The sequence below is a fragment of the Monodon monoceros genome, unplaced genomic scaffold (genome assembly GCF_005190385.1).
Source record: "Monodon monoceros isolate NGI ecotype Baffin Bay Population unplaced genomic scaffold, NGI_Narwhal_1 Super_Scaffold_20, whole genome shotgun sequence".
Lineage (NCBI taxonomy): Eukaryota > Metazoa > Chordata > Mammalia > Artiodactyla > Monodontidae > Monodon > Monodon monoceros.
The window spans coordinates 63,239,535-63,265,933 of NW_021703777.1; the positions used below are offsets into that span (position 1 = coordinate 63,239,535).

Genomic DNA, 26,399 nt, shown 5'->3' on the forward strand with positions numbered 1-26,399 from the left:
GTGTCTGCTCCTCCATCAGACTGTATGTTCTCAAGGGCAAGGACCATGTCTCACTGACTGTACCTCTGACTCCTAGCAGAGTCTGACCTATGGCAGACATACAGTAAGAGCTGTTGAATGATTAAGTCCCCCCAGAGGAACAAGTCCCTCATACTCCAAAGGAATTCAATCAGAGTCACAAAAAGGGACCTGGAAGAACAGCCTAATGGTGATTTTTTCCTGTGTAGGGGCAGGATTTACACTATTTTTTCAATAGTGGGCCATGACATAAGAAATCCACACATATACCTGGCTGTGTGATTTTTTTTTTTTTGCATACTGAGATTAATGATGAGAGGGGAAGGTCTACACATAGACAGTAAAGATAACTGGATAGGACTCAAATGGGAATCAAGTTCATAAGACAGATCTCCTCATACCAACCTTCCTTTTGTCACTCATTCTTTCTAACGCTACATGATGGATTTTTAGTGGAATTAAATATTACTCAGTATGGGAGAAAGGGCTGAAAGGATGCCTGATGATGTCCACAGTGGTTATCTCTGAGTAGCAGGGTTATGGATAGTTTTTATTTCATTCTTTTGACTTAGTTTCTAAATTTTTAAAATTTTTTTACAGTGAACACATAGCTAATAACAAACCTATAAGACATTTTTTAATTAAAAAAAAATTGGAACAGCTGAAAATTACATAATCAATTGCATTTAGCTTTGGTTACAAGATCCAAGCCTTCTAGCATGACACCTGGTAGCAGTTGTACAACGGCCAGGGCTGGCAAAAGGTACGGTCGGGCTGACCTACTTGTTCCCGTGTGCTGGTTAATTAGGCAGATGTTCCCAACCTAACCTAAGGCTAATAGAGCAGCTTTTGTCCTGCTGGACCTTAGGCTGGCAAACCAAGCTCAGAGGGCTCCTCAAACTTCAGTGTGCATTTGAAGCATGAGGAGGTGAGGTTAAAATGCACATTCCTGGGCCCCATCTCCAGAGATTTAATAAGTTGAGCATCTGACCCAGCAAAGCGCTTTTTTTGGAGAATCTTCAAGCGACCCTATCAGGGCTGGGACTAGAGTGAGGCAAGAAGAGCACCTAAGGAGAGGAATTTAAGAAGCTTCTCACCCTCTAGGTCTTGCAAATACAGGTTGGCACCCTGAGTGAGCACCTCCTTAAATTTGGCAACCTAGGCATCTCTCCTGCTTCATCCTAATTCCAGCCCTGTCCCTAATGTTGGCGACAAGAGACCTCGTGAAAAGGCTAAATTACATGAGTACAGTTTGGGCTGTACATGGCAAGTTGCACTACAAAAAATGTTTAATGCATAAAGAATGAACTAGGTATAATTCTGATTCCTAAAAATGAAAATCTGGGCTTATCTGCATTTTGTAAGTGCCTCAACGCACCGTCCAAGGCATTAAATATACATTTTGCTTTTAAAGACACATAACTCCCTGCAATTCTCCAGGTTAAATCTGAGCTGTGTTTCCTTAGATATTCTGCAATCAGCAGTATACCAAATGACACATTCCTTAATTCCTCCCAAGTTGGAGGTTTAGATAAGCCTAAGAGGTGTATAAGCTATGTATTTCCCGTGGAGATAAAAATTAGCCTTGTCTCCTTTCAAAGCATTGTGGACCTCAGTCATCTGGCGTCTCCGACAACACTGATCAGCTCGTAGGCAGATTTCAGAGTGCTTATAACTCTTCTGAGAATTTATTGCTCATGCAATTAAAAATCCCAACCATTTGCTGACTTACCCCACAGATATGTGATCTTACAAAATATTCCTTTTCACCAACATCATGTCCATATGGAAGGCAAGAACAAATCGAATTTTAAAGAACACAGCACAGACAACAAGAGCTGGGGGGTGGGTGGGAGGAGGTACACAGGTAACTGGTGGGGAAGCACTGAGTATAGTTCCTGGCTCAACTTAACTACCTCCGCCAACTCCTGCTACAAATGCGTATCTGCCCACACTCTCTAATCAGCAAAGAACACAGACTTAAGTGTCCATACAACAAAAGACAAAATGAAGAGGGATCTTACGGATGAGTATGTTTTTACAGTTGTAGGTCCCATGATATTTAATGGCAATACAGCAATGATTTGTAGCAATTTGTCACTATCATGGTTTGGGTCTGAGTCAAATCTACATTCCTGCCATAATATCATTATAATAAAGGAACTTAAATCAACTAAAATAGAAGTATTAAAAAACTCAGGTTAACTTTTACTTATAAAAGGAGTATCATACTTTTTTAATACTTTTTAAAAAAATCCCCAGAACAGATATTTTGAAAATACATTTTGGATACAAACAATTATATATAAAATGGATAAACAACAAGGTCCTATAAGGGAACTATATTCAATATCCTGTAATAAACCATAATGGAAAAGAATATGAAAAAGAATATAGGTACTATATATGTATGTACAACTCAATCACTTTGCTGTACACCAGAAACACAACATTGTAAATCAACTATACTTCAATAAAAAAAAAAATTAAAGAAAATACATTTTGTTTTACACATTCTTAAAGATATCCAGCAACTGGTGTATGGGTACTTTAATAGAAATTTGTTTAACAAACGAAACAACACTTCAACTATAGTGTCCTACATCCAGTTCTGTTTAGCAGAGTGTCTATCATTAAAAAAAAAAACGAAACATTCTCCTACTGAACTGATGTCCTAAATGAAAGGTATGCAAATTTTTAATGTAAAAGGTGAAACAGTAATATTTTAGAGGCCATAGGTCTCTCACAAATACTCGATTCTGACACAAACATAGCCAGAGACATGTAAGCAAATGTGCAAGGCTGTGTTCCAATAAGATTTTATTCATGCACACTGAAATTTCACTTTTATTTTCACATCTCACAAATCTTCTGTTTTTTTTTTTTTTTCAACCATTCCTACCACCCACCCACCACCCCAAAGAAAGAAAGAAAGAAATTCTCAGCTTATGGGCCATTCAAAAACAGGATACTTGTCAAATCTGGCCAGAGGGCTATAGTCTGCCAATCCTTATTCTAAACAGCCATCAAAAAAGATCTCCCTATCCTGAAAGTTAGCTTTAAAAAAAATGATGAAACTACTTGGAGAAAGCCTTCCTCAGCCAGAATCACTGCGCCCAATTTACAGAAGCACCATCGCTGGGTGACCTAGACGGGAGGGGGGATGTGTACACATATCACAATGCAACCCTCCCTGCTGCCAAGGAGTGCAGGCATGCGATAAAGTGCTATTTTTCTACTCTGTATGACTAGTGAATTCAATTTGCCACATAATTCAGAAGTGGAAGAGAAGGGTTACTGACACAATGCCCATGGAAAGATTATGTACCTATTCTTGGATTAATTTAAATTTCCACTACATTATAGATGACGCTGTATACATTTGTAACTGAAGGGGGCTAATCTGATGTAAGAACACATGTGGCTCAATTGGGAAGAACATTTTCATAGAGCAGAAGTTCCACTAATATGAAAGGGACTACTCATGTTATTTTTATAGAAGTGTATCCCAAGTCCAGGGTCAATTCTAGCTGAAGCTTACATGGTTCCAAACCTAAACCTCTTCTGCTTCTCCACCATAAACATGAAATAATGGCTAGATCACACCAACAAAGGGCCTAACGATCTAGATGGGTTACCCTGTCCTCCAATTGGTTCAGCGTTTAAACAGATCTCCAAATTACCAAGAGACCCCACCAGACCAACTTTCTAATGAGACATGAAAGAAAAATGATACTAACACGTTTCCTAAATTTTTTCAAAATATAAGAGAATCAAACTCTAAAGTAGGTTGCCATGATATTCCTTTTTTCTTCCAATTTAAATGTCTATAGCAATTCATGCATCCACAGAGATCCTCTTCATAAGAAGGAGATATTAAAGTGCCACATCAAAAACAACACTCATAACTCCCAAGCAATTTAAGAACAAAAACTCATTTCAAGTTCAGGAAAAGAAAATAAAAACAGACTTTAGATACTGTCAAGTATCTCAAATCACCTATAAAAAAATTAATGTAGAAAGATTAGAAACTATTTTTACATAGATTAACTACCCATACTAAGAAGATCTGAAAATTATTCCTTAATTTGGAACTGTCCTGCAAGCCAGCACAGTTATCTTCCGTGACATATGTTCAAGACATAGGAGCATGAAAGATGACAGATGATAACCTTATCAACTTCCAGGCACTTAGCTGAGGTCGCTCATTTGAGATTCAACGAGATAATTATAAACTTTAAATAATCATTTGGTTGGTTTCTTTAAAAACTCAGTCACATCATTTCGGAGTCCCACCCTCACACACCACAATGTCTCAAAATGGTATCAGATACGGGTTAAAGAAATTATGAAATAGCCATGCAGTGAGATTACCAAGGCGATACTGTAGAAGAAATATTACGGGATGGAAGATTGCTTACAATGCATTCACTGCTCAGCACCAAAGCACACAAGGTTAGCAAAAGAACCTCATTCTTGTTCCACCCCCGCAAAAAAAAAAAAAAAAACGTTTTAAAAATGGTCTGTAAAGATATATATAAGAGATATATTAGCACTGGTAATCCATAACGTAAATAAACTTCAAAAGGTACAAGTAAAACTTGTTTGATTCTTATTTTTGCCTATTTGTATTTTCAAGTTATCCCATCCTTCACATAACATTTTTATAATAAGAAAAAATTGTTTAAATCTAAAAACACATGTATACAAATGTTTGCACAAACCAGGCTACATTCTGGTTACTGTGGTAGCCTTACGGCAAACTCTCAAAAGCAAGTAAATAAATCAGAGAAAGGTCTATTTAGCACTAGCTTTATTTAATGTTGAAGAATTCCAGTAATTTAGTATAGGAGTCGGTCTAATAGAATCCACCTAGTAGGAAAAAAGAAAAGAAAAAACAGAAAAACACTAAACAGCAAAGCTTCTCAAGTAAAACTTGATAGGTGTGTTAGCAGTAGTTTAGCCTCTACCGCAAGTATGGTTTGGACACCCAAATGTTTGGAAGGCCCTATCATCTTTAAAAAATGGAAATAGAAAGGCTAACAGGTTAAGAGGTAGGAAGACATTTCCACCTTCCCAAAAGGCAAAGTCCTAGTAACTTTGTTCTCTTGACGCATGAGGATCTGGAAAGGTGCCCCAAACCCCCAAACTGGCACGGCCACCCCGGGTATTATTTTACCCTGGATAAAGTCACTGAAACTTCCAGCCAGGTGGATGACCCAGATGGCTGGCTGGCTGGCTGGCAGACTGTCCAAAGCCATCTAGCTACACGGCTGTCCCGTTAGGTCTACCCTCACCTACGGCAAATGGTGGGCTGCGCGTGTGCTTTATTTGCACAGTGTTGCACTTAGGGTGGCTTCTCCCTGGAAGGATAGTTTAGCTATCCATAACTGGATTTAACTATGACCCGAAATAAAAAATACATGAAAAGCAGCTCAGATTCTGTAGATGTGGTCGAAGGGAAACATTCCCATGAGGAAACCTCGTTCTGGATGATTTATTACTTTGACTGATTTGGGTATATTGTGTGATCTATAAATAATCGCTTACAGCAGACAGGATGTTAATTATATGATGTCGTGGTTTAGAAATAATACAGTATTTAGCATTTCCTTAAATTGTTTCAACCCCCTGTTAACACTGTGCCATAAATGGAGGGAAATCGGTGATTTAGAGAATGAATTTGGTGTAGAGTTCAGCAGTTGTTTGGATATCCAATCGAGCTTAACGTTACCTGTGTTCCGTGTAATCCCAAAGATGAAAGGCAAGCGCTTTCATTCTCTAGACCTTACTTGTCCTGATGGCCTTCCTGTACCACCACCTGAGGACCACCATACTCTCACTCAACTGATAGGTCTGTCATTAAAGGATAGTCCTTTGAGATTGGAGAGGGATCTATTTATGGCTCCCGGATAACATTTGCTACAAATTTTAAATTCATAATACTGATCTGGAAATGCTACCAGATAACATTTTATAATGCTACTAGTGTCATTTTAAGTTACTGGCCAATCAAAACCATAAATGAGATATCTCCTCACACCCGTCGGCATGGCCATTATCGAAAAGACAAGAAAACAAGTGTTGGCGACAATGTGGAGAAAGAGAACTCTTGTATCCTGTTGTTGGGAACGTAAATTGGTATAACCATTATGGAAAACAGTATGGACGTTTCTCGAGAAATTAAAAATAGAACTACCATGTGATCCATCAATCCTACTTCTGGGTATAAATTCAAAGGAAACAAAACTATTATCTCGAAGGATTATCAGTACTCCCACGTTCACTGCAGTAATATTCACAACAGCCGAGGTATGGAAACAACCTAAATTCCTTTCAGTGGGTGAATGAATAAAGAAAATGTGGTGTGTGTGTGTGTGAGAGAGAGAGAGACAGGGGGGCCAAGTGGATAATCAGGTAAAATACGTGTTTGGCCTCTTATTTGTCCTGGATCTGATAAAAACCTTGACTGTATGACATTTATTGTAACCAAAGAGACCATAGGTTTCTAATCCATTATCACAGGCTACCTACAGAATCTTGGTGATGTCACTTTTTCTAAACATTTGCAGGAATTTTGGAAAGAGTAGTGCCTATTAAGAAAGCACTTTTGGGTAGTTTTATAGTTCTTAGAACTCCATTTTCCTCCCGATTTTGATCTGAAAGGGAAACAAATGGCCATTTTCACCGAAGATATCAAACTTCTTTTTAGAACTAAGAATCTGATTTCTGTATACACCTTCAATAAGCAATTCAAGAGTAATTATAGTAATGCAAGTTCAATGCAAAGAATCACTGATTTTTTTGTTTCATTTTTTGGCCATTATAAACCACCTTTAATGTCAGTGAGCCTACTTACCAGACCCACGTAAATCATGGCTTGTTAGAGAAGTTAAAAACAGTATTAAAACATTTTCAAGGGGCTTCCCTGGTGGCGCAGTGGTTGAGAGTCCGCCTGCCGATGCAGGGGACACAGGTTCGTGCCCCGGTCCGGGAAGATCCCACATGCCGCGGAGCGGCTGGTCCCGTGAGCCATGGCCGCCGAGCCTGCGTGTCCGGAGCCTGTGCTCCGCAACGGGAGAGGCCACAACAGTGAGAGGCCCGCGTACCGCCAAAAAAAAAAAATTTTCAAGTTTAACATGTACATATTTTTCTCTTAAAGGCTACACATAAGTGATTAGAACACAAACACACACACACACACATGCACGCACGCACGCACGGACAATATCCTCAAATCTACATGTGTAATTTTCAAAACAAATGGATTCTTCAACCACCAAACATTTAACTCTTCAAAATCAAGGATCTTCCTGAGCATTTCTCATAGCTGAATCTATTAAGCAATTATGCATCCCTGTCACTGAGTGAAAGTAGCCTGAATTCCTACACTAATAGCATGCATTTATTATTCTGATTTTTATTCATTCTAGTTTTTGCAGAGCACAATTCCTTTCACCCTTGGGGCTAAGCTTATTTACAGAATAAAACATGCAGCAGATCTACATATGTAATTTGGCTCAGCTAAAATGGTATGTCAAAATAGACACAACTGGTCCAAGTTTAAATTTTAAAACTATTTTTAGCTTTTGATTTTAAATTTAACATTAAAAAAAAATCTTGCCCCATGATACATCAACTAGAAATTTTTTTTCAATCCAAAAAATAAAGTTAACAAAGAAATTAGCTAACTATATCTGTGAAGAGCAATCGGGACATACTTCGTAAGAAACAGATAAAAGATTCACACAAAAATGCTACCTCTGTCAAAGCATTTGGAGGTCAAGAAATCCAACATGTTAGGTAAGTGAAATAAATGCCTTTATAGTCAGCTTAGTGTTTGTAATAAACTGACATCAATGAAGAGACTCCCTGAAGAGCTTAACCTACGAGGGCAGACACTACACACCCTCATCTGTGTGCCCAGTGCCATGAAGCAGGAGCTCAGTACGTGCTGGGAGGTATCTGCGACCCAGGTCCCAGAATATACAATGGAAAAGGCCTCCTGCGCTAACAGGGAATCCAAGAAGGGATCATTTGGGACAGTTCAGGCCATTTCCTCTCTAGTTTCAAACAGGCGTGAATTCACCAGCAGAGGTCATTGACACCGATCCTATCGGATGGCAAATTAGGCTGGTAAGTAAAAAGGTAGCAATTTTGTCACCCTGAGAAAAGTAAGGGTGACTTCAGAGATGTCTTTCTAAGGTCAGTGACTCATGACTGACTGGTAGACCACACACACTGGCAAATGGAAGCAGGAAAAAGGGGGAAAGAGACAGATCTTAATGCACCCCGGACCTTGAAGCCAGGGAAAGAGAAATGCGAATGACACAATTTTATAAAATTCCCAACTACTAAGCTTCTCAAAGTGAGGCCTGTCGAGTAGGCCATGTCCATGATCTACTGGTACTGGGGACCTAAGCATAGAAACCGAGACTAAGCAATTTGACTTCACTGTATCTGTTGAATCTAATAATAAAAAAATCCATTCTTGGATTTTATATATCTTTGCTCTTTTCCATCTCACTTTTCTAGTGGCTGGTTCTTTCTGTATTTTATAAGAAGTATTGATCCAGAAGGAATTGGAAATTAAAAATACAAAAGGTCCTTTACCACAGACAGTTTGAGAAGTACTGCACTAGAACACCCTAAATAAAGTTTTGTATGGACAGTATGGATATGACGCTTGCACGGATACTGATTTACCTGCACTCATCTCTTCAATTACTTGAACAGTAAGCAGGTAGTTTTGCCCATGTGTAATACACTAAACTCTTCTGATTAACATCTGAATTAATCTAGAGATATTTGAATTGCAGGCCAATGAGATACCACATAATCAAAACTGTTCCGGGGAACTGAGATGTTAATTAACGTGTTTCCCTTGGAAAAGGAGAGTTCTGTGGTCATACACATGTGAGATATATGCTCATTTCCATGCCTCCTCCTGGGCAGACAAAATACACGTTAGCGTATGAAGGATGCCGAGAAGGTCTGCAGTTAAGAAAAATGTTTATGCAGATGTGATGCTCTTTGTCTAAATACATGTTAACACCTTGTTCAGGAAACACGATTTTGGAAATGCTGGAATTGACAAAGGACTCCAGATTAGCAATCAAAAACCTGTCTTGAGTGTCACTTGCTAGCTGCTTCCTGTCTTCATTTGTAAAGGGATCACGCTCACCACCCCACCACGCTAGTGAGCGGCTGCATCAGTGAAGTAACGATGGAAAATCACTCTATGTAGCAAGTAATAAGCTCCTGGAGGACAGGGAATTGGCTCCCATCCTGCAGCCCAACACACACAAACTGTTACTGAGCTGCTCTCTAGGGAATGTTCCAGGTTGTCTCCTCACGCCCCCCCGCCCCTCCCTGCCATGCCCCGGATGGTTAATTCCGATGGTCATTTTGTGGGCGGGTCCCTTGAGATTCCGTGTCTTTGGAGGCCTCCTGCCTCTGGTCCCCTGGCTGGTGTGGTGTGGCAGGCACCTGCCACCCTTCCTGGGAAATGCAGGGGGGCCCAGAGCAGAGCCAAGAGCGGGCCCTACACTTGGCAAAAGTCCCAGCTGGTGAGCACAGCCCCAGGTATCAGCCTCTGTGCAGAGAAGCTGCCCCAAGACATTGTGGGATGTGGGCCACACAGGGCTCAGGTGTTCAGGTTCCCACGTCCACTGCCATCCTCCCACCCTAAACCACCTGCTCCCTTCTCCCACAGCCTCCACGTGACACGCAGTAGGGACCCACTGAGCTGAGCGATACTGCATTCATCTCACACAAAGAATACCCCAACGTGGGCTTCCCTGGTGGCGCAGTGGTTGAGAGTCCGCCTGCCGATGCAGGGGATGCGGGTTCGTGCCCCGGTCCGGGAAGATCCCACATGCCGCGGAGTGGCTGGGCCCGTGAGCCATGGCCGCTGAGCCTGCGCGTCCGGAGCCTGTGCTCCGCAACGGGAGAGGCCACAACAGTGAGAGGCCCGCATACCGAAAAAAAAAAAAAATAATACCCCAACCCGTAAGAGAAAGCGTTGTAACAAGAAATTGTTTGTCAGGGCTTGATAGCACTTCTTTCCCACCTAATACCATAATCTAGCTCCTATTCAACCTCCGCCTCCCCATTTCAACAATCAGTAGGAATACATTCTCCCTCAAACTGTTTGCTATTTTTAACTTCTATGGCTCCTCTGTTGACTTCAAAGGCAACACCCAGCATCTGAGCACCAGCTACAAGGTCATGTGGTTAGTGAAATGTAGGACAAGGAATTGGTTTTTGTACACAGTCTTCCAACCACCAAACCACGAGGTCTTTGTTAAGGTCAAATTATCATGAAACGTTATTGACCCAGTACACAATGAACTCAGTGCAGCAGCTGTTACAAACACTAGCCACAACTTAAAAGAATAAAAAAATAAAAAGATAAGCAGCCATTCGTTCTACTCACTGTTCACGTAAACATTAAATGTCACGGAAGAATTCGCATCAGAATTGGACACGAGAAATGTGTAAGTGCCTCCTTCGGTCCCTTTTAATCTGGTTAGATGAAGTTCACTTACATATCTACAAAGAAAGGACAACCCATCAGTCACCTGTGGATGGTCTGCCTCGGGGCGTGTGGCTTTAACAGTTTCTACCTGGAAATACATGCTTATTTTGGAAAAATATGCCCCACTTAATTCAGTATTTACAAGAGCCACGTTAACAAACAAGAACACACACACATATTTCATTGGGGACAGATGCCCGGCGTGTGAGAATACAGAGTGGGGAAAGGCTCTCTCGGCATAAAGGCAACCTCACAGAGATGGCAGCCTCTTCCGCTTCCTGAGCTGTCCCCACAGCCGCATCCTTCTCTGCCCTGGTCCTCTGTTCAACCTCCCTCTCATCAGTGTCCTGAACTCGCCCGCCCTGCTTTAATGGCACCTGCCTGGCAAAACGCCAGGCTGGCAGGCATCTCCACGTAGGTGTCTCCATGCAGATGCTTCAGGGTCACACGGCAAGGTGACTGCTGCCCTCACCTTCCTTCTTGTGACACCACCGTCTCCTGGCTTTCCTCCCCCCCCCCCCCGCCGCTGCTTCTTCCCAGTGTCCTCTTGCAGCATGTGCTATTCGACCTTCTGTTTCACAGCAAGGACATCGTAGATGGCTGTGATAACTGAGCACGCGGTACCACTATCGGGGGCGTTACTGACATGGGCTCCAGCATGGACGGAGCACCCTGGGCGCCCCTTGGCCCCCACAACCGACTCGACACGTGGTGGCTGGTTCAGTCTCTCCTCTCACACTGCACGTGCTCCCCAGGCAATCCACGCTCCCCTGAACTACTTACTGTCTGCTCACAAATCCTGACCTCTAGTCCAGACCTCCCTGTCCTATGCCTTCCTTCCTCTACAGACCTATGCTCACGTCCCACCCCCCCAGTCCAGAGTGTCCCTGGGACTGGACTGTGGCTCACCCACACCCTTTCTTGTCTCCGTTCCCCTCTCTACCCTGTTCCCCGCAACTCCCCGCCAGGTCTCTCTCTCCTTTAATGAAGACCTTGCCTGTGAATCCCTCCCGCAGGCGCTGCATCCAGGGAACCCAACCTACGATACATTCTACCTGAACATCCCCGCTCAAGATCCCACAGTCAACCTCAAATTCAACAAACCCCAAGCCGAGCTCATTGCCTTTGCCCCCTCCCTCTCCCCTCCCCCTCGAATAGTATTGCCTCTTACCATCCAACCTGGCTGCCACAACCAGACTCCTGAGAGCATCTTCAGCTCCTGCCTCTTTCCTAGCCCTTCGATCACCTTTAAGGAGGAAGCCTGGACACCTCCCAATCCATGCTCTTCCCTCCAACCCTTAGACCGAGGCCCAGGACAGCATCCTTTCTTATCCACACCCTTACAACAGCCAAGAGCTCCTGACTAGGAAAAAATACTAACTCTATCTAGGCACCTACCTCTTATCAGCCGTGGGCTCTTGGTCAAATTAACCCATCTAGGTCTCAGATTCCTCTTCTATAGAAAGAAGGGAAGTAAGAGTGCCTGCTCATCGGATTTGTGAGGACCAAAATTTTTGAGTTAATATACATGAGGGACTTTGAACAGCACATGGCAGGAAAAAAGCACACACAGCTTACATGAAATGTCACTATTGCTACTATTTTTATTATAAGTGTTTTGAGGATCAAATGAGAGGTCTGGGGCTTCCCTGGTGGCGCAATGGTTAAGAATCCGCCTGCCAATGCAGGGGACACGGGTTCGAGCCCTGGTCCAGGAAGATCCCACATGCCACAGAGCAACTAAGCCCGTGCGCCACAACTACTGAGCCTGCGCTCTACAGCCCGCGAGACACAACTACGGAGCCCATGTGACACAACTGCTGAAGCCCGTGCGCCTAGAGCCCGTGTCCCTCAACAAGAGAAGCCACGACAATGAGAAGCCCATGCACCGCAACAAAAAGTAGCCCCTGCTCACCGTAACTAGAGACAGCCCGCGCGCAGCAACAAAGACCCAACACAGCCATAAATAAATAAGTAAGTAAGTAAGTAAGTAAAAATTTAAAAAAAAAGAGAGAGAGAGAGGTCTGATGTAAAAGAAACTTGGGTTCACCGCCTGGCCCAAAGATGCTTAATGATTCTTAGTTTTCTTACAGTCTTAAAAAAAATGATTAAAGGCACTAACATTTCTCTTTCTCTGAAGAGAATTATTTAATGTGTCCCTAGTATATGCTAGTCACCGCTTTGAACTATCCTCAGAACTCTAGGAGAGAACTATCCTCCAATTTACAAACAAGAAAACTGACGCATGGACTTTTCTGTGTGCTCTAAACACACAGCAAAATGAAATGATGACGACTCAGGAAGCGGCCCCAAACTTCCTTCCGTATCAGCTGTCCTCTCATACATTGACGGGTCACAGAAACAGGATCCGGTAAGCCAAGGGGACGGGATGGGGGGAACGTGTAATTCCCCAAACAAGGCCCTTTTCTTACCTGATGTTACTTTCATTGTCAGACTTGGGGTAATCTTCCCACTTGTCAGTGGAAGTTCTGTTCATATATATCCACTGTCGGTGTTCAGGTTTGGGATATGCCTCATACTCAACAACCAGATCCACATTCTCGCCATCGTTTACAAATACTGTTGTATTCATCATAGGGAAGACATTGATGAATCCTTTATCTAATCACAGCAGAATGAGACAGAAAGAAACTGTTATCCCCAAAACCTTGACAAATAACAAAACTTCACCTTTGGATTATAAAGATATTGACTGATTTCCAGTATTAACTGGCAATGACAAGTAAGAATTTTGACTTAGCCATTTTACGTTTTACTTTGCTCTTGGAGAATCACGGTCATAAAGTGAGAAAGGACACACGTTGGAAATGTTTATTCTCTTATCTCTGTCTCTTAAGCAAGTCTGTTAAAGATCTATCACCATCTTATAAGTCTTCTAGAACTACCAGTCCTGATGTTTATTAGGCTAAAAAGTATTTGGACTAGCCCATACCCAGATCCAATATAATTGTATATGTGATAAGAAGATGTCATAAATCAAGAAGGGGAAGAGAGCCCCAATATTTAATAAAAATGTTGCAAGAACGTCATTTAGTATTTAGAGAAAAATAAACTTGGATCTTCTTATCATATCATATATCACAAATGAATCAAGGACAGCATTTTAATAATTAAACCATATTTTTAACTAAACAACGGAATTTACTTCTATCAAAATTTTGTGGAGGGGAGGGCGAGGGGAGTTTTCTAGGCTTTTTAGAAGCAACCAAAGAAATAAAAATCATAAAAGACAAATCTAAATACATAAACATTTTCAAAAAGTATCTATATATAGGAAAATTAATTAAGGTAACAGGAAAAGGAGGACATAAAATTATAGAAGGAAAAATAAACTACTAATTTAAATAAGGCATTCCTTTTCACATATTAAAAGTAGCAAAACCTCAGTAAAGCTGTTAAAAAATAATGTATATCCACTCTACGGAAAAACAGCAAAACTAATCTGAAATAAACTCAATAATTTTGCAAGTGTAATTAAAGTAGCACACTGAATTACACTTTGTAAATGGGCACAACTCTTGTGGAAAGCATTTAGCAATATAGATTTTTAAAAATTATCTATTTTTCAATTTAATCCAGAGAACTCTTCTTAGTGAGGTAGATGGCCACGTGCAAAAAGTGCTATTTACACTAGTCATAATAATTTTAAAAATGAGAAAATAGAGAACTGGCTAAGTAAATAAAGCAGCCCTTAGAAATTATTATATAATAATAATAATAACAATACAAGGAAGAGCTTGAAAAAGACCATCATAAAATAATTGCCAATATCATATTTATAGCCTCCATTTATGGAATGCTTACTATGTGCCAAGAACTGCCTTAAGTTCTTTAGCATACACTTTATTTAATAATTATGACAAACATTTAACTTATAACAATACTGAAAGAGAACGCTTGTAACCCCTAATTATAGATGAAAAAGAAATCAAGTCCTGGAAAGCCATATAGCTGGCTACCCAAAGCAGAGCCTACATGTGAATACAGGTCTGTAAGAAGCCAAGGCTGGTCTCTTTACTGTTGCACAGCCTGGAGTCTCCACATACTTTAAGTGAGAAAGAGAGAGAACATAAAATTGTATGTATAATTAAAATCCTGTTGCATATAAAAATATAACCATATACCAAATCCTAAAAAAGCTTATATCAAGTTAGTGGAATTATGGAAGAGTTTTAATCTTCTATTTATTTTTCAAAATTTGAAAATTAATTAAAACATTTTATATTGTCATTTAACCAAACAGTGCCATTGTCTTTGGCACTGTTTGGTTAAATATATTGTTAGCCCCCATGAGACTGACATGAGAGTATTTGACTCTCCTTTAGTTTTCTACAGATTCAGAATAAAAAAATGGAGTCAAACTGTCCTTTGTATCAATGGAAAAAATATTTTTCAGGTGAAAATCAAAAATCATCCAAATGAAATTAAAACACCACTTTGTTCTAATACCTGAATCATAAATGGTACACCCCTGCCATTCTTTAAGCTAATTTAGATTAATTTTGAGGAAATAAATGTTTTGTCTGAATGTTACATTAAATTTTCAGGTACTCAAGTTCATAAATTCAAAGATATCACACAATGCAAAATATTCAAACACCACAGACAACGATATTTCCACTGATTTCTCTCCCTATCATCATGTACAAAATACTAAAGTTATCCTGAGTTTTCTATAGTCCAGTTTGCTCAATATAGTTTTATGTCCTATAATAGGACACAGCTTCAAATTCATGAAGTGTAAGAATTATTAGACTCAAAGAACCCCACCTGGGTTTGTTACAGAGGATGATTTAAGAAATTGACGAGACATTAACATTTAATCAAGGGCAAACACTGTGCCAGGCACATCTGCAAAATACATGGCCTTTCTCCCTCCACAGCCTTGGGAGTTAGAGGCTATGTTTCTTGGAAGAGAAAATGCAGGCAGAGTTAAAGTGGGGTGCATTTGAAAGTTAAGTGGCAGAGCTCCAACTCAAAACCAGGTTGGGGCCACCCGGAAGCCTTTTTTGCGCCACTCCACACTGTGTCCAAATCCTACTCCCAGCCCCTAAAGAAATTACTTTCCTCTTTGTCTCTTACTGTTCGTCCCATCTCGTCCCATCCCAACCCACTCCTGAAATAGTACAAAGCCAGATTCAGGTTTCACCGCCTCAAGTCTTTCCAGTTATACAGTTATATTCTTGGAAATTGATGAATGGATTTTAAAAATCTGATTACATACAACAGTAAGCTCCAAACATCCTTACTAATTGCTTTCTGGAGCTGAAGCTGATATATCAACATGCTCCCTAATCAACTTAGCAAATTAGCACTTATGGAGTTTAATATTTTAAAAGCATAGCCTTTTATTCAAATTAATAAATGGTTCACAATCACGTTTAGGGACAGAGTAGTACCCTTTCTCTGGGCTGGCTCTGTAATTGCAAGTAAAGTGTCTTTTTCACGTTCAGTCTGGTGAGATACTTTCCATTACAACATGGGCAGAAACGCCAAAATCATATGAGATTATTATGGGATAAATCGCAGACCTCTAACATTGGTACATAAATTAGTGAAGAAATATGGGGGAAAGGAGAGAAATGAAAACAAATATCACATCATTTTATTATTGCTCATGATGAATTTCACCACCCTACAAGTACTTAAAGTCAAGCGCTGAGAATATGGTTGCATTAAAAAGACAAGAAAATAGATTAAATGCAAACAGTACTAAAAAGACAAGAAAAGTGTAAACAAAGTAATTTTAAAATTATTATTATTTTCAGTAATTCAAAATACCACACTCTGATCTCATTAAGTAGATGCTTGGGAAATAAATATTCAGTAAGATCTAAAGCACGGAAGACTAAACCAGTTGTGTATGCCAGATATGACAGGGTTAGGGCACAGGTTACTATGTTTCAGTTTATGCTCTGTAGAATCAATGACCCATGCCTGGTGGGCTGCCTTCCTGAAGGTTTATGCTACAGCCTATAAGGCTGGAGGACAGGGTGAGGTCAGGGGTGTACTGAGGAGGAGAAGCCAATTCAGTCCTTCCTGCTACAAAGGGTGACAAGAGCCCATGAATCATAAAACGATAAACCAAAAGGCTGAGGAACCTCAACAAAAGATTCAGAGAAATATATTAAGCTCTAAGCATATGTCTTCCTCCACAGAGAAAAGTCTCCATCCATTTCCAAAGTCAAGTCATTCAGCAAGGACTAGAGTTTCTGGAAAGGCTCAACCTACATTGTATTTGTTGAGGTAGGGGAGGTAAGCAGAGAATGACATGTTCAAACAGCTTCACAGTTACAACTTTCCACTTGCCTCTATTAAACTGGTAGAATTTGCTTTTGTGCTCTAGTTGGAAGAGGCTACAAAGATCATTTTCTTTCATATATTCATTCAGTAATAATAAAAACCCTAAGAATCTGTTCAACATTCCATTAACGTAAAAAGGAAACTATCTAGTAATTTCTTCATTCACTATGCCAGTAATTTATCCATTCCCAGAGATATTTACCTACTACTTCTAAGGTTGTTGTGACATTTGCTGATCCAAAAGTATTATTGGCATAACACATGAACACGCCAGAATCATTAACTCTTGCTGAGCTGATAGTCAATCTCTCCTGACGAAGAAAATTGAAGTCACCCTGATGCCAGCTATTCCTCTTCACCTGTTCTTTAGTCTGCTGGTTTCAGAAGGAGAGGGAAAAAAAAAATCAAAGATTACCATAAAATTTATATTCAGGATCTTTCCTAGATAAATTAAAAATAGCAGCAATTAACTTCTCCGTATTAGCATTCATTATACACTACTTAAGTAAGTATAATAAAACATCATGACAAGTCTGTCATTGGAACGCTTCATATTACAGGATTATATTGAAAGATAGTTATTACTAATGATTGTAAAAAATGAAAATTCATTTCTTAATAACCACAGCATACGTAATTCCAAATTCTCTGCAGTGCTAAATATTTTTTAACAGTGCCAAATTTTAAAAGTTCTTATATAAGAAATAATACAGGACACTGATATTTTAAAAGTCAGCATATTTATATCCTATCAATACTTCCTGTTATATATATATTTTTTCTATTCTACATCCCACTGGTTGAAAGAAAACACATCACTAGTAACAATCGTTCTATTTTATTAACATTTATATTATTTTCATGAATAAAAATAGACTTACAGTGTCTAAGACTAACTCGAAAATTCATCCTACAGTTCTTACCCAGCAGAATTTTGGCAAGTATTAAAGGGAGTTCCAAAGTATATAAGACATATAAGACAAAATCCCAAATTATTTACACATGAGCTGAAGAGAAAAGGTTGTGCATTTACTCTTGTGATATCACCATGCCACTGTTAATATTTATCTGCAGATAAGACATGGAGAGATTTCTTGTATGGAAAACGTCATGGGGAAACAACCATAATATAAACTATAACCACTCTCTGAAAAGATTAAAAGGAATAGCATAGAGCTTTCTGCATCTTCCAAATTTTCTGTAACATGAACACATTCCTATTAGGATGGGGGGAGGGAAGCAACTAAAAAAGAAACTAAACAGGAGCTGATATTGACATGGAACAAGATCAAGGGTGATTCCCTGGCCAGGCTATGGTGAACGTATTAGCATTAGACCATTCTGACAGTACTGTAAATCCGAACAGTCCTTCTGGAAAGCAACTTGGAAGCATGTTCAGACCACTGAGCAACTCCAGCAAATTTATCTCAAGGAAACAACTCAATAGAAAACAAAAGGTCCAAGATATTCACTGTGGTGAAAAATTGCAGATGACCTAAATGTATACCAGGTATCAAAATTATGAATATGTGAAAATAAGAAAAATGATTCTTTTATGTAAAAAGCATAAAATGAGTGTACCTTAAGACAGCAACCATGTGTTAATACATATGCATGAGGGGAGAGAGAAAATAAACATGAAAAAAAATGTGGGCAATATAGCATTTGTAAGGACTAACCACTTGAGACTACTGAGCACTTGAAATGTAGTAGGTCCAAATTGAGTTGTGCTGCAAATATAAAATATGTCCCAGATTTTAAAGACTTAATATGAAAAAAGTAGTGTAAAATATCCCATCAATAATTTTTATGTTATGAATTTGGTAAAGTAGCAGGATACAAAATTAATGCACAGAAATCTCTAGCATTCCTATACATTAATGATGAAAAATCTGAAAGTGAAATTAAGAAAACACTCCCATTTACCATTGCAACAAAAAGAATAAAATATCTAGGAATAAACCTACCTAAGGAGACAAAAGACCTGTATGCAGAAAATTATAAGACACTGATGAAAGAAATTAAAGATGATACAAATAGATGGAGAGATATACCACGTTCTTGGATTGGAAGAATCAACACTGTGAAAATGACTGTACTACCCAAAGCAAGCTACAGATTCAATGCAATCCCTATCAAACTACCACTGGCATTTTTCACAGAACAAAAAATTTCACAATTTGTATGGAAACAGAAAAGACCCCGAATAGCCAAAGCAATCTTGAGAAAGAGAAACGGAGCTGGAGGAATCAGGCTCCCTGACTTCAGACTGTATACTACAAAGCTACAGTAATCAAGACAGTATGGTACTGGCACAAAAACAGAAATATAGATCAATGGAACAGGATAGAAAGCCCAGATATCAACCCACACACATATGGTCACCTTATCTTTGATAAAAGAGGCATGAATATACCGTGGAGAAAGACAACCTCTTCAAAAAGTGGTGCTGGGAAAACTGGACAGCCACATGTAAAAGAATGAAATTAGAACACTCCCAAACACCATACACAAAAACAAACTCAAAATAGAGTAAAGACCTAAATGGAAGGCCAGACACTATCAAACTCTTAGAGGAAAACATAGGCAGAACACTCTATGACATAAATCACAGCAAGATCCTTTCTGACCCACCTCCTAGAAAAATGGAAATAAAAACAAAAATAAACAAATGGGACCTAATGAAACTTCAAAGCTTTTGCACAGCAAAGGAAACCATAAACAAGACCAAAAGACAACCCTCAGAATGGGAGAAAATATTTGCAAATGAAGCAACTGACAAAGGATTAATCTCCAAAATTTACAAACAGCTCATGCAGCTCAATAACAAAAAAACAAACAACCCAATCCAAAAATGGGCAGAAGACCTAAAAAGACATTTCTCCAAAGAAGACATACAGATTGCCAACAAACACATGAAAGAATGCTCAACATCACTAATCATTAGAGAAATGCAAATCGAAACTACAATGAGATATCATCTCACACCAGTCAGAATGGTCATCATCAAAAAATCTACAAACCATACATGCTGGAGAGGGTGTGGAGAAAAGGGGACCCTCTTGCACTGTTGGTGGGAATGTAAATTGATGCAGCCACTATGGAGAACAGTATGGAGGTTCCTTAGAAAACTAAAAATAGAACTACCATATGACCCAGCAATCTCACTACTGGGCATATACCCTGAGAAAATCATAATTCAAAAAGAGTCATGTACCACAATGTTCATTGCAGCTCTATTTACAATAGCCAGGACATGGAAGCAACCTAAATGTCCACTGACAGACGAATGCATAAAGAAGATGTGACACATATATACAATGGAATATTAGCCATAAAAAGAAACGAAATTGAGTTATTTGCAGTGAGGTGGATGGACCTAGAGTCTGTCATACAGAGTGAAGTACGTCAGAAAGAGAAGAACAAATACCGTATGCTAACACATATATATGGAATCTAAGAAAAAAAAAAAAGGTCATGAAGAACCTAGGGGTAAGACGGGAATAAAGATGCAGACCTACTAGAGAATGGACTTGAGGATACAGGGAGGGGGAAGGGTAAGCTGGGACGAAGTGAGAGAGAGGCATGGACATATAGACACTACCAAACGTAAAATAGATAGCTAGTGGGAAGTAGCCGCATAGCACAGGGAGATCAGCACCGTGCTTTGTGACCACCTAGAGGGGTGGGATAGGGAGGGTGGGAGGGAGGGAGACACAAGAGGGAAGAGATATGGGAACATATGTATATGTATAACTGATTCACTCTGTTATAAAGCAGAAACTAACACACCATTGTAAAGCAATTATACTCCAATAAAGATGTTAAAAATTTTTTTTAAATGTTAATTATATGATAAAATATTTTGGATATATTGGGTTAAATAAAATATATTTAAATCAATTTTACTTTTTTTTACTCTGTCATGTGCCTACTAGAAAATTTTAAATTACATAGGGGGCTCACATTCTATTTCTACTGCACAGCGCTGCTAATGTACAGTGGTAGAATTATAGCTATTTCTCTTTTTTTCTCATGTTATTATATTTTTGGAAATTTTTTTCACTAAAATAAGCATACATAAAAGCTGACTGCCAAAGTTGAATGTTTTGGAATTAAAAAGAAGAGAAACCTGCTTGGTTAACTAACTGTGAGATCTTGGCCAAGTCAAGGATGCCACTATGGTCTCAGCTTTTGTTTCTAAAAGGCAGTGAGAGAATAAAGGTCTTTAAAGGCCTTTCCGGTTTGGAGCACTATGTCGACTTGAAGATAATCCCTTCTAAGAGATTCTTCTAATAATTGGCAGAAAGCTGACATTTTCCTGCCTAAGAGTAATTGTTAAGAAGAGACAAAGGGGAAGTGACATTTTTCTCTGGCCACTTCCAGTCCATCATACAGACTTCTCCTCGGCAAAGGCAGAGTGACAATGGACAGGTCACAAACTATATATTCTAGATTCCCGGTATCTTCCTTCTAGTTCCTGCAAGAGCCCAGGAGTCCCTGTTTAGGGAGCTAAACAGGACAATGAATACATTGGTGCTAGAAGGAATAGTTTGTTAATAATTGATACGTCATCAGCACCCAAACCCGAAGGCCATAATTTAGGATACTGTCAAAGATCCTAATAAAAGCAAGCAAAAATATGAGGGTTTAGAAGCCTTAGAAAAGCTAACCAAGATTCACAGTGTTGAATAAACTCCAAGACTCTCTTACGTTTTAAAACAAACAGTTGCAGAAATACTACAAGAGTTGTTTTACCCTAAATTTCATTGTGAATTAAACTTATTCTAAATGATCCAGATCAAATACTATGGATTTTTAAAAGAATTTGATAGTGTTATAACAGTGCTAGGTATTCCAAATTAAGCCAAAGGATATCAATAAAAGATTCATGGATGAACCCTGGCATACAGCCATGAGCCCCATCTGCAAGTCACACATTACATATTGTTTGCATGTGATTTGCTTTTCCTTAACCCTTGGAGGTGCTCACTGGGATTTCCCCAAAGAGTTCCCAACACTGCAGGCTTATCTACCAGCGCCAGTGGATTAATTGGGAATGGCATGCAGGACTCCTGGGAAAAAGTGATTCAGAACAAAACTGCCTGGGGCAATTTAATTCTCATCTCAAAAAGGCTAATTTTCAAGTTATGTAGAGGCTCAGTTACACACACCGTAAATTGTTCTCTCATCTGAAATCAAGGATCATAGAAAGGCAATTAATATGGGACTGTGTTCTATAAGGTTAGTCAAAAATTCATATGTAAGCTATTGGTTTTATGATAGGACTTGTTTCTCTGACCCACTGGTTCCCTTCTCCTGTTAATGGCAGGCTTCACTTAGCAAGGTATCCATCACAGGTCTACATGAACGCCATCATAATGGTTTGCATTATGCTAATCACCATAGTTACTTGTTTAGCAAAGGATTCTCTAAACAGGCATGAAACTGCCAATGTTGAATACAGAGCATGAGGCGGAAGAAGAGGAAGAGGAGGATGAAAAGACAGTATTTCCTTTCTTCCAATGTAATACGCATGTGTGTACTCAAGAAAAACTACCATGATAGCAAATTAACTAGTTGGCCAAGATCATTCAAACAAAAATTATTAAAAACTCAGTCACGGGCTTCCCTGGTGGCGCAGTGGTTGAGAATCTGCCTGCCAATGCAGGGGACAGAGGTTCGAGCCCTGGTCTGGGAAGATCCCACATGCCGCGGAGCAACTAGGCCCGTGAGCCACAACTACTGAGCCTGCGCGTCTGGAGCCTGTGCTCTGCAACAAGAGAGGCCGCGATAGTGAGAGGCCCGCGCACCGCGATGAAGAGTGGCCCCCGCTTGCCACAACTGGAGAAAGCCCTCGCGCAGAAACGAAGACCCAACGCAGCCAAAAATAAATAAATAAATTAATTAATTATTTTTAAAAAGTAACAAGTGTTCAAGTACAGTTGGTGTCTTTAAAAAAAAACAAAAAACTCAGTCAATGGGAATCTTAAGGCAAAATATTAGGGAAACCAGATATTTTAAAGACCTTGTTATTAATATGAGTATTAGAGAGGGAGAAAAACCTTCAAATATAACTGGCTAAAATTTATTTAATTTTAAGATATGCCTAACACGGTATCTGACATACAGTAGACATTCAATATGCATTTGTTAAATGAATGATAACCTAAACGTGTCCAAATGTTTCAGATTGATGACAACCATTTTATTAACAGCGACTAAAACAAATAGAAAACCATTAGCAACCTGATCTCGGGTAAGCAGCCTCAAAGGAGGAAATCAGATCCATACAAAAAGAAATCTCTCAAATGGACAGGCCTCTCTGCGGCAGAGGGAAGGGCTTCTTGGCTAACGTCTGAGACCATTGATTTATGTTTTTAATATGGAAGGAAAAAAACTGGCAGCTTTCCCCAATATTTTAAATAATCTGGCCTGAATAGTTGCCATAGTAGCTTTAAAAATCAAGGTAGTTACTCACTGAAACATTAATTTTTTTTCCCCCACGAAAGTCATTCAAAGAAACAGCATGGAGTAATAACAAGTCTGAAGTTTTCTCTACGACTTTCTCAAAATAAATTTACAAAATGACATTTCTTTTTTACTCATAATGAATGTACACATCTACATATGGTGCAATGAAAGGGGTAAATACACATCATCTGTACACACTCCAGAGAGACACACCAGCTGAGCCATCCCCAGGACAATTAACAGACTCTTTTAGAACATGTAAAAGAATGTATATGTATGTGTGACTGAATCACTTTGCTGTACAGCAGAAATTAACACAACATTGTAAATCAACTCTACTTCAGGAAAATAATTTTTTTAAAAAATAGACTCTTTTAAAGAAAAACCTTCAACTCTCCCACACGGAGAGAATGATACATTGAGGCTAATGGAGAAAACAATCCACTCACCTGGCTGTTTTCCCTTATCCACATTGAGTCCACAGAGCTAGACACGTCTTTTATCAAGCACATCACTGCAAATTCTTCCCCTTCCCTGAGAAGATAGCTGGCTTTGGACACAGACACAACAGGCACAGCTCTGATGGCTAGAATAAAACGAAACGTGGCCCTCAAATAACTGGCTGTAGTATAGCATAATGTTTTAACTTACCATTTTTCCTCAGCTGTGCCCAGCTCACTTTGTGGTCTTTTAAATAAGATATAAAGTATGGTACTAACCGATCTGTATTACTTGTATGTTTGAAGACATCAGCAATTAAATTGTACATCCCTCAAGTAACTTCATTAACACCGAGTGAAAAAGATAGACTATCTACTTTGAGATTATAATAATCCTGAGCAGTGCTATTTTGAAATAGGTAGAAGCCCTGGCACAGTGAAGCTGCATTTATTTTTATTTGACTTGCTGGTTTCATGAGAATGTGACCAACAACTAATTATCTTCTTTTAACCAAACAGGCATCTTTCCCACGTGCTATAAAAATAACGTCTTACTTCTTAAAATCACAGGTTTTAAATAATCAAACTTTCCTTAATTCCAAAGAGCATCCTTTTTCAAAAGCCTTAATAAAAACTATTCAATCGCTAAATGCCAACTGGTGTTGAGTTAGATGATCTCTGAAATACAAAAATCTGGGTATCTTCCAGCTATCAAAATATTCTACATAATGCCACATTAAGAACAAGGTCCAAAGTCAGCTGGTACTTTCCTCCTCAGATTGTGAATAGTTTGAGAAGGTATTAAAATTAAATAGCTGAGGAGGAATCAATTCATAGATCAATAGTAAGTCAAGGAGTGAATAATCTGTATGCTAATCTTTTCAGTGTAACTAAGGCTTCCCAATGAGTTTCTCTTGGAAGGAACAGTTTGTGCAATTATGAAACTTTGGGATGTCCTGATGTCAGTAGGTTTAAAGACTGTCCTCAGGACCATCTGAATGCCCATCCCTGGTAGACACACCCAGCTGGAGGTGGTCATGGACCCAACACATGGGATGGAGGCTGTGAAATAAAGTATTCACAAGCATCCGGCATTATTTTGAGCCTGGGCGAAACGATCCAAGAAGCTACCTGAGTGACATACTGAGTTGGACCAGTGAGAAGAGAGAAGTCTTCTTTTAGATCAAAGGATGCTCCGACTCCCAGAAGAAAGCAAACAAGGGCCCGTACCTGCCCTCACTTTCAGGGTGAATTTCTTCGACAGCACGGACTTGCCCTTCTGGTTCGCCGAGCAGTGTAGACAGAGCCGATGATACTCGCGCTTCACGTTTCTGATCGTGATGCCGGCCTTGGGGTCAGCGACAAACGTCAAGTCCTTGGGAAGAGGTTTCCCCTCGCACCCCGTGAGGGAGTAATTGGTCACCTCTGGGTCTGTCAGAGGACAGCGGACCAGCGTGTCGTTGCCTTCCTTCCCGTACAAGGGAAGCTCAACCAGGAAAAGCTTCTCAGGATCTACAGCATATCAACAATCAGTAGTTCGAATGGCTGGTCACAGACACTGAAAACATTTTATAAAAATCTAAACTATTGCCGCTTATAACAACAATCCCTAGTGGCCCAAAGGACTGCTGACTTTATTCTTTGCAAACAAAAGTAGAATTTATCCGAGTCATACTAATAAGGAAGAGTTGTAAACACCTTCCATGTGTCCGGCACTAAGCCTGGACCATTACACACTTCTCACTCTCATTTAATCCTCGGTACACCCCTATACGACAGGTGCTGTCATTATCACCATTTTACCGATAAACTGGCCTCAAAAACAGTAACTCTCCTTAAGTGACACAGCCCAGAAATGGCAAGATAGAACTCAAAGCCAGGTCTGACTGATACCACAATTTGAACTCTTAAAGCTCTGGGAATATTTTATTGTAATAGTTACTTTGTTTCTACAGCAGGTAACACTCCAAAGAAACTGGGCCAAGAATAAGCCAGCCTGATGGTATCTAATAGGGTGGGAAAAAGTGGAATTATACCTTGTTCAGGACTTTCCCACCTACTGTCCAATCTGTAATTTGTTTTGATCTTATCTAATTGACACAACTTCTACTTTTGTGTGAGCCTTTATCATTTTTTTGAAAAGTGTCCAAATATACTTCCATGTTGTACCAGTTTCCGAATTAATCATATGTTTTTGGTTTTTTTTTTAATCTATTTAACAAGCAAGAAGACCTATTTAGTTCAGAAAGGTGAAATAATTTCCCTCTGGTGATACAATAACTTGCCTCATTTGTCCCCAAGCGTGCTTGACTTCAAAGTCAAATATGTACTCTGCGCCTCCAAGACTAAGGGAGAAGCATGGGAAAGAGTCTATGAATTAAAAGAAGAATACAGGGCTTCCCTGGTGGTGGCGCAGTGGTTGGGAGTCCGCCTGCCGATGCAGGGGACGCGAGTTCGTGCCCCGGTCCGGGAGGATCCCACGTGCCATGGAGCGGCTGGGCCCGTGAGCCATGGCCGCTGAGCCTGCGCGTCCGGAGCCTGTGCTCCGCAACGGGAGAGGCCACAACAGTGAGGTGCCCGCATACCGCAAAAAAAAAAAAAAA

General features: G+C 39.8%; 1 protein-coding gene across 1 annotated transcript in view; it reads right to left on the reverse strand.

Annotated features, from left to right (window-relative positions):
- Positions 1-26,399, reverse strand: part of KIT (KIT proto-oncogene, receptor tyrosine kinase) — an 83,835-nt gene that overhangs the window by 17,988 nt on the left and 39,448 nt on the right. The window contains exons 3-7 of the mRNA XM_029235169.1: positions 25,027-25,308; positions 23,806-23,942; positions 17,085-17,253; positions 12,991-13,180; positions 10,457-10,572 (exon numbers count right to left, since the gene is read on the reverse strand). Of these exons, the coding sequence (XP_029091002.1) occupies positions 10,457-10,572; positions 12,991-13,180; positions 17,085-17,253; positions 23,806-23,942; positions 25,027-25,308 (894 nt within the window). The remainder of the gene's footprint in view (positions 1-10,456; positions 10,573-12,990; positions 13,181-17,084; positions 17,254-23,805; positions 23,943-25,026; positions 25,309-26,399) is intronic.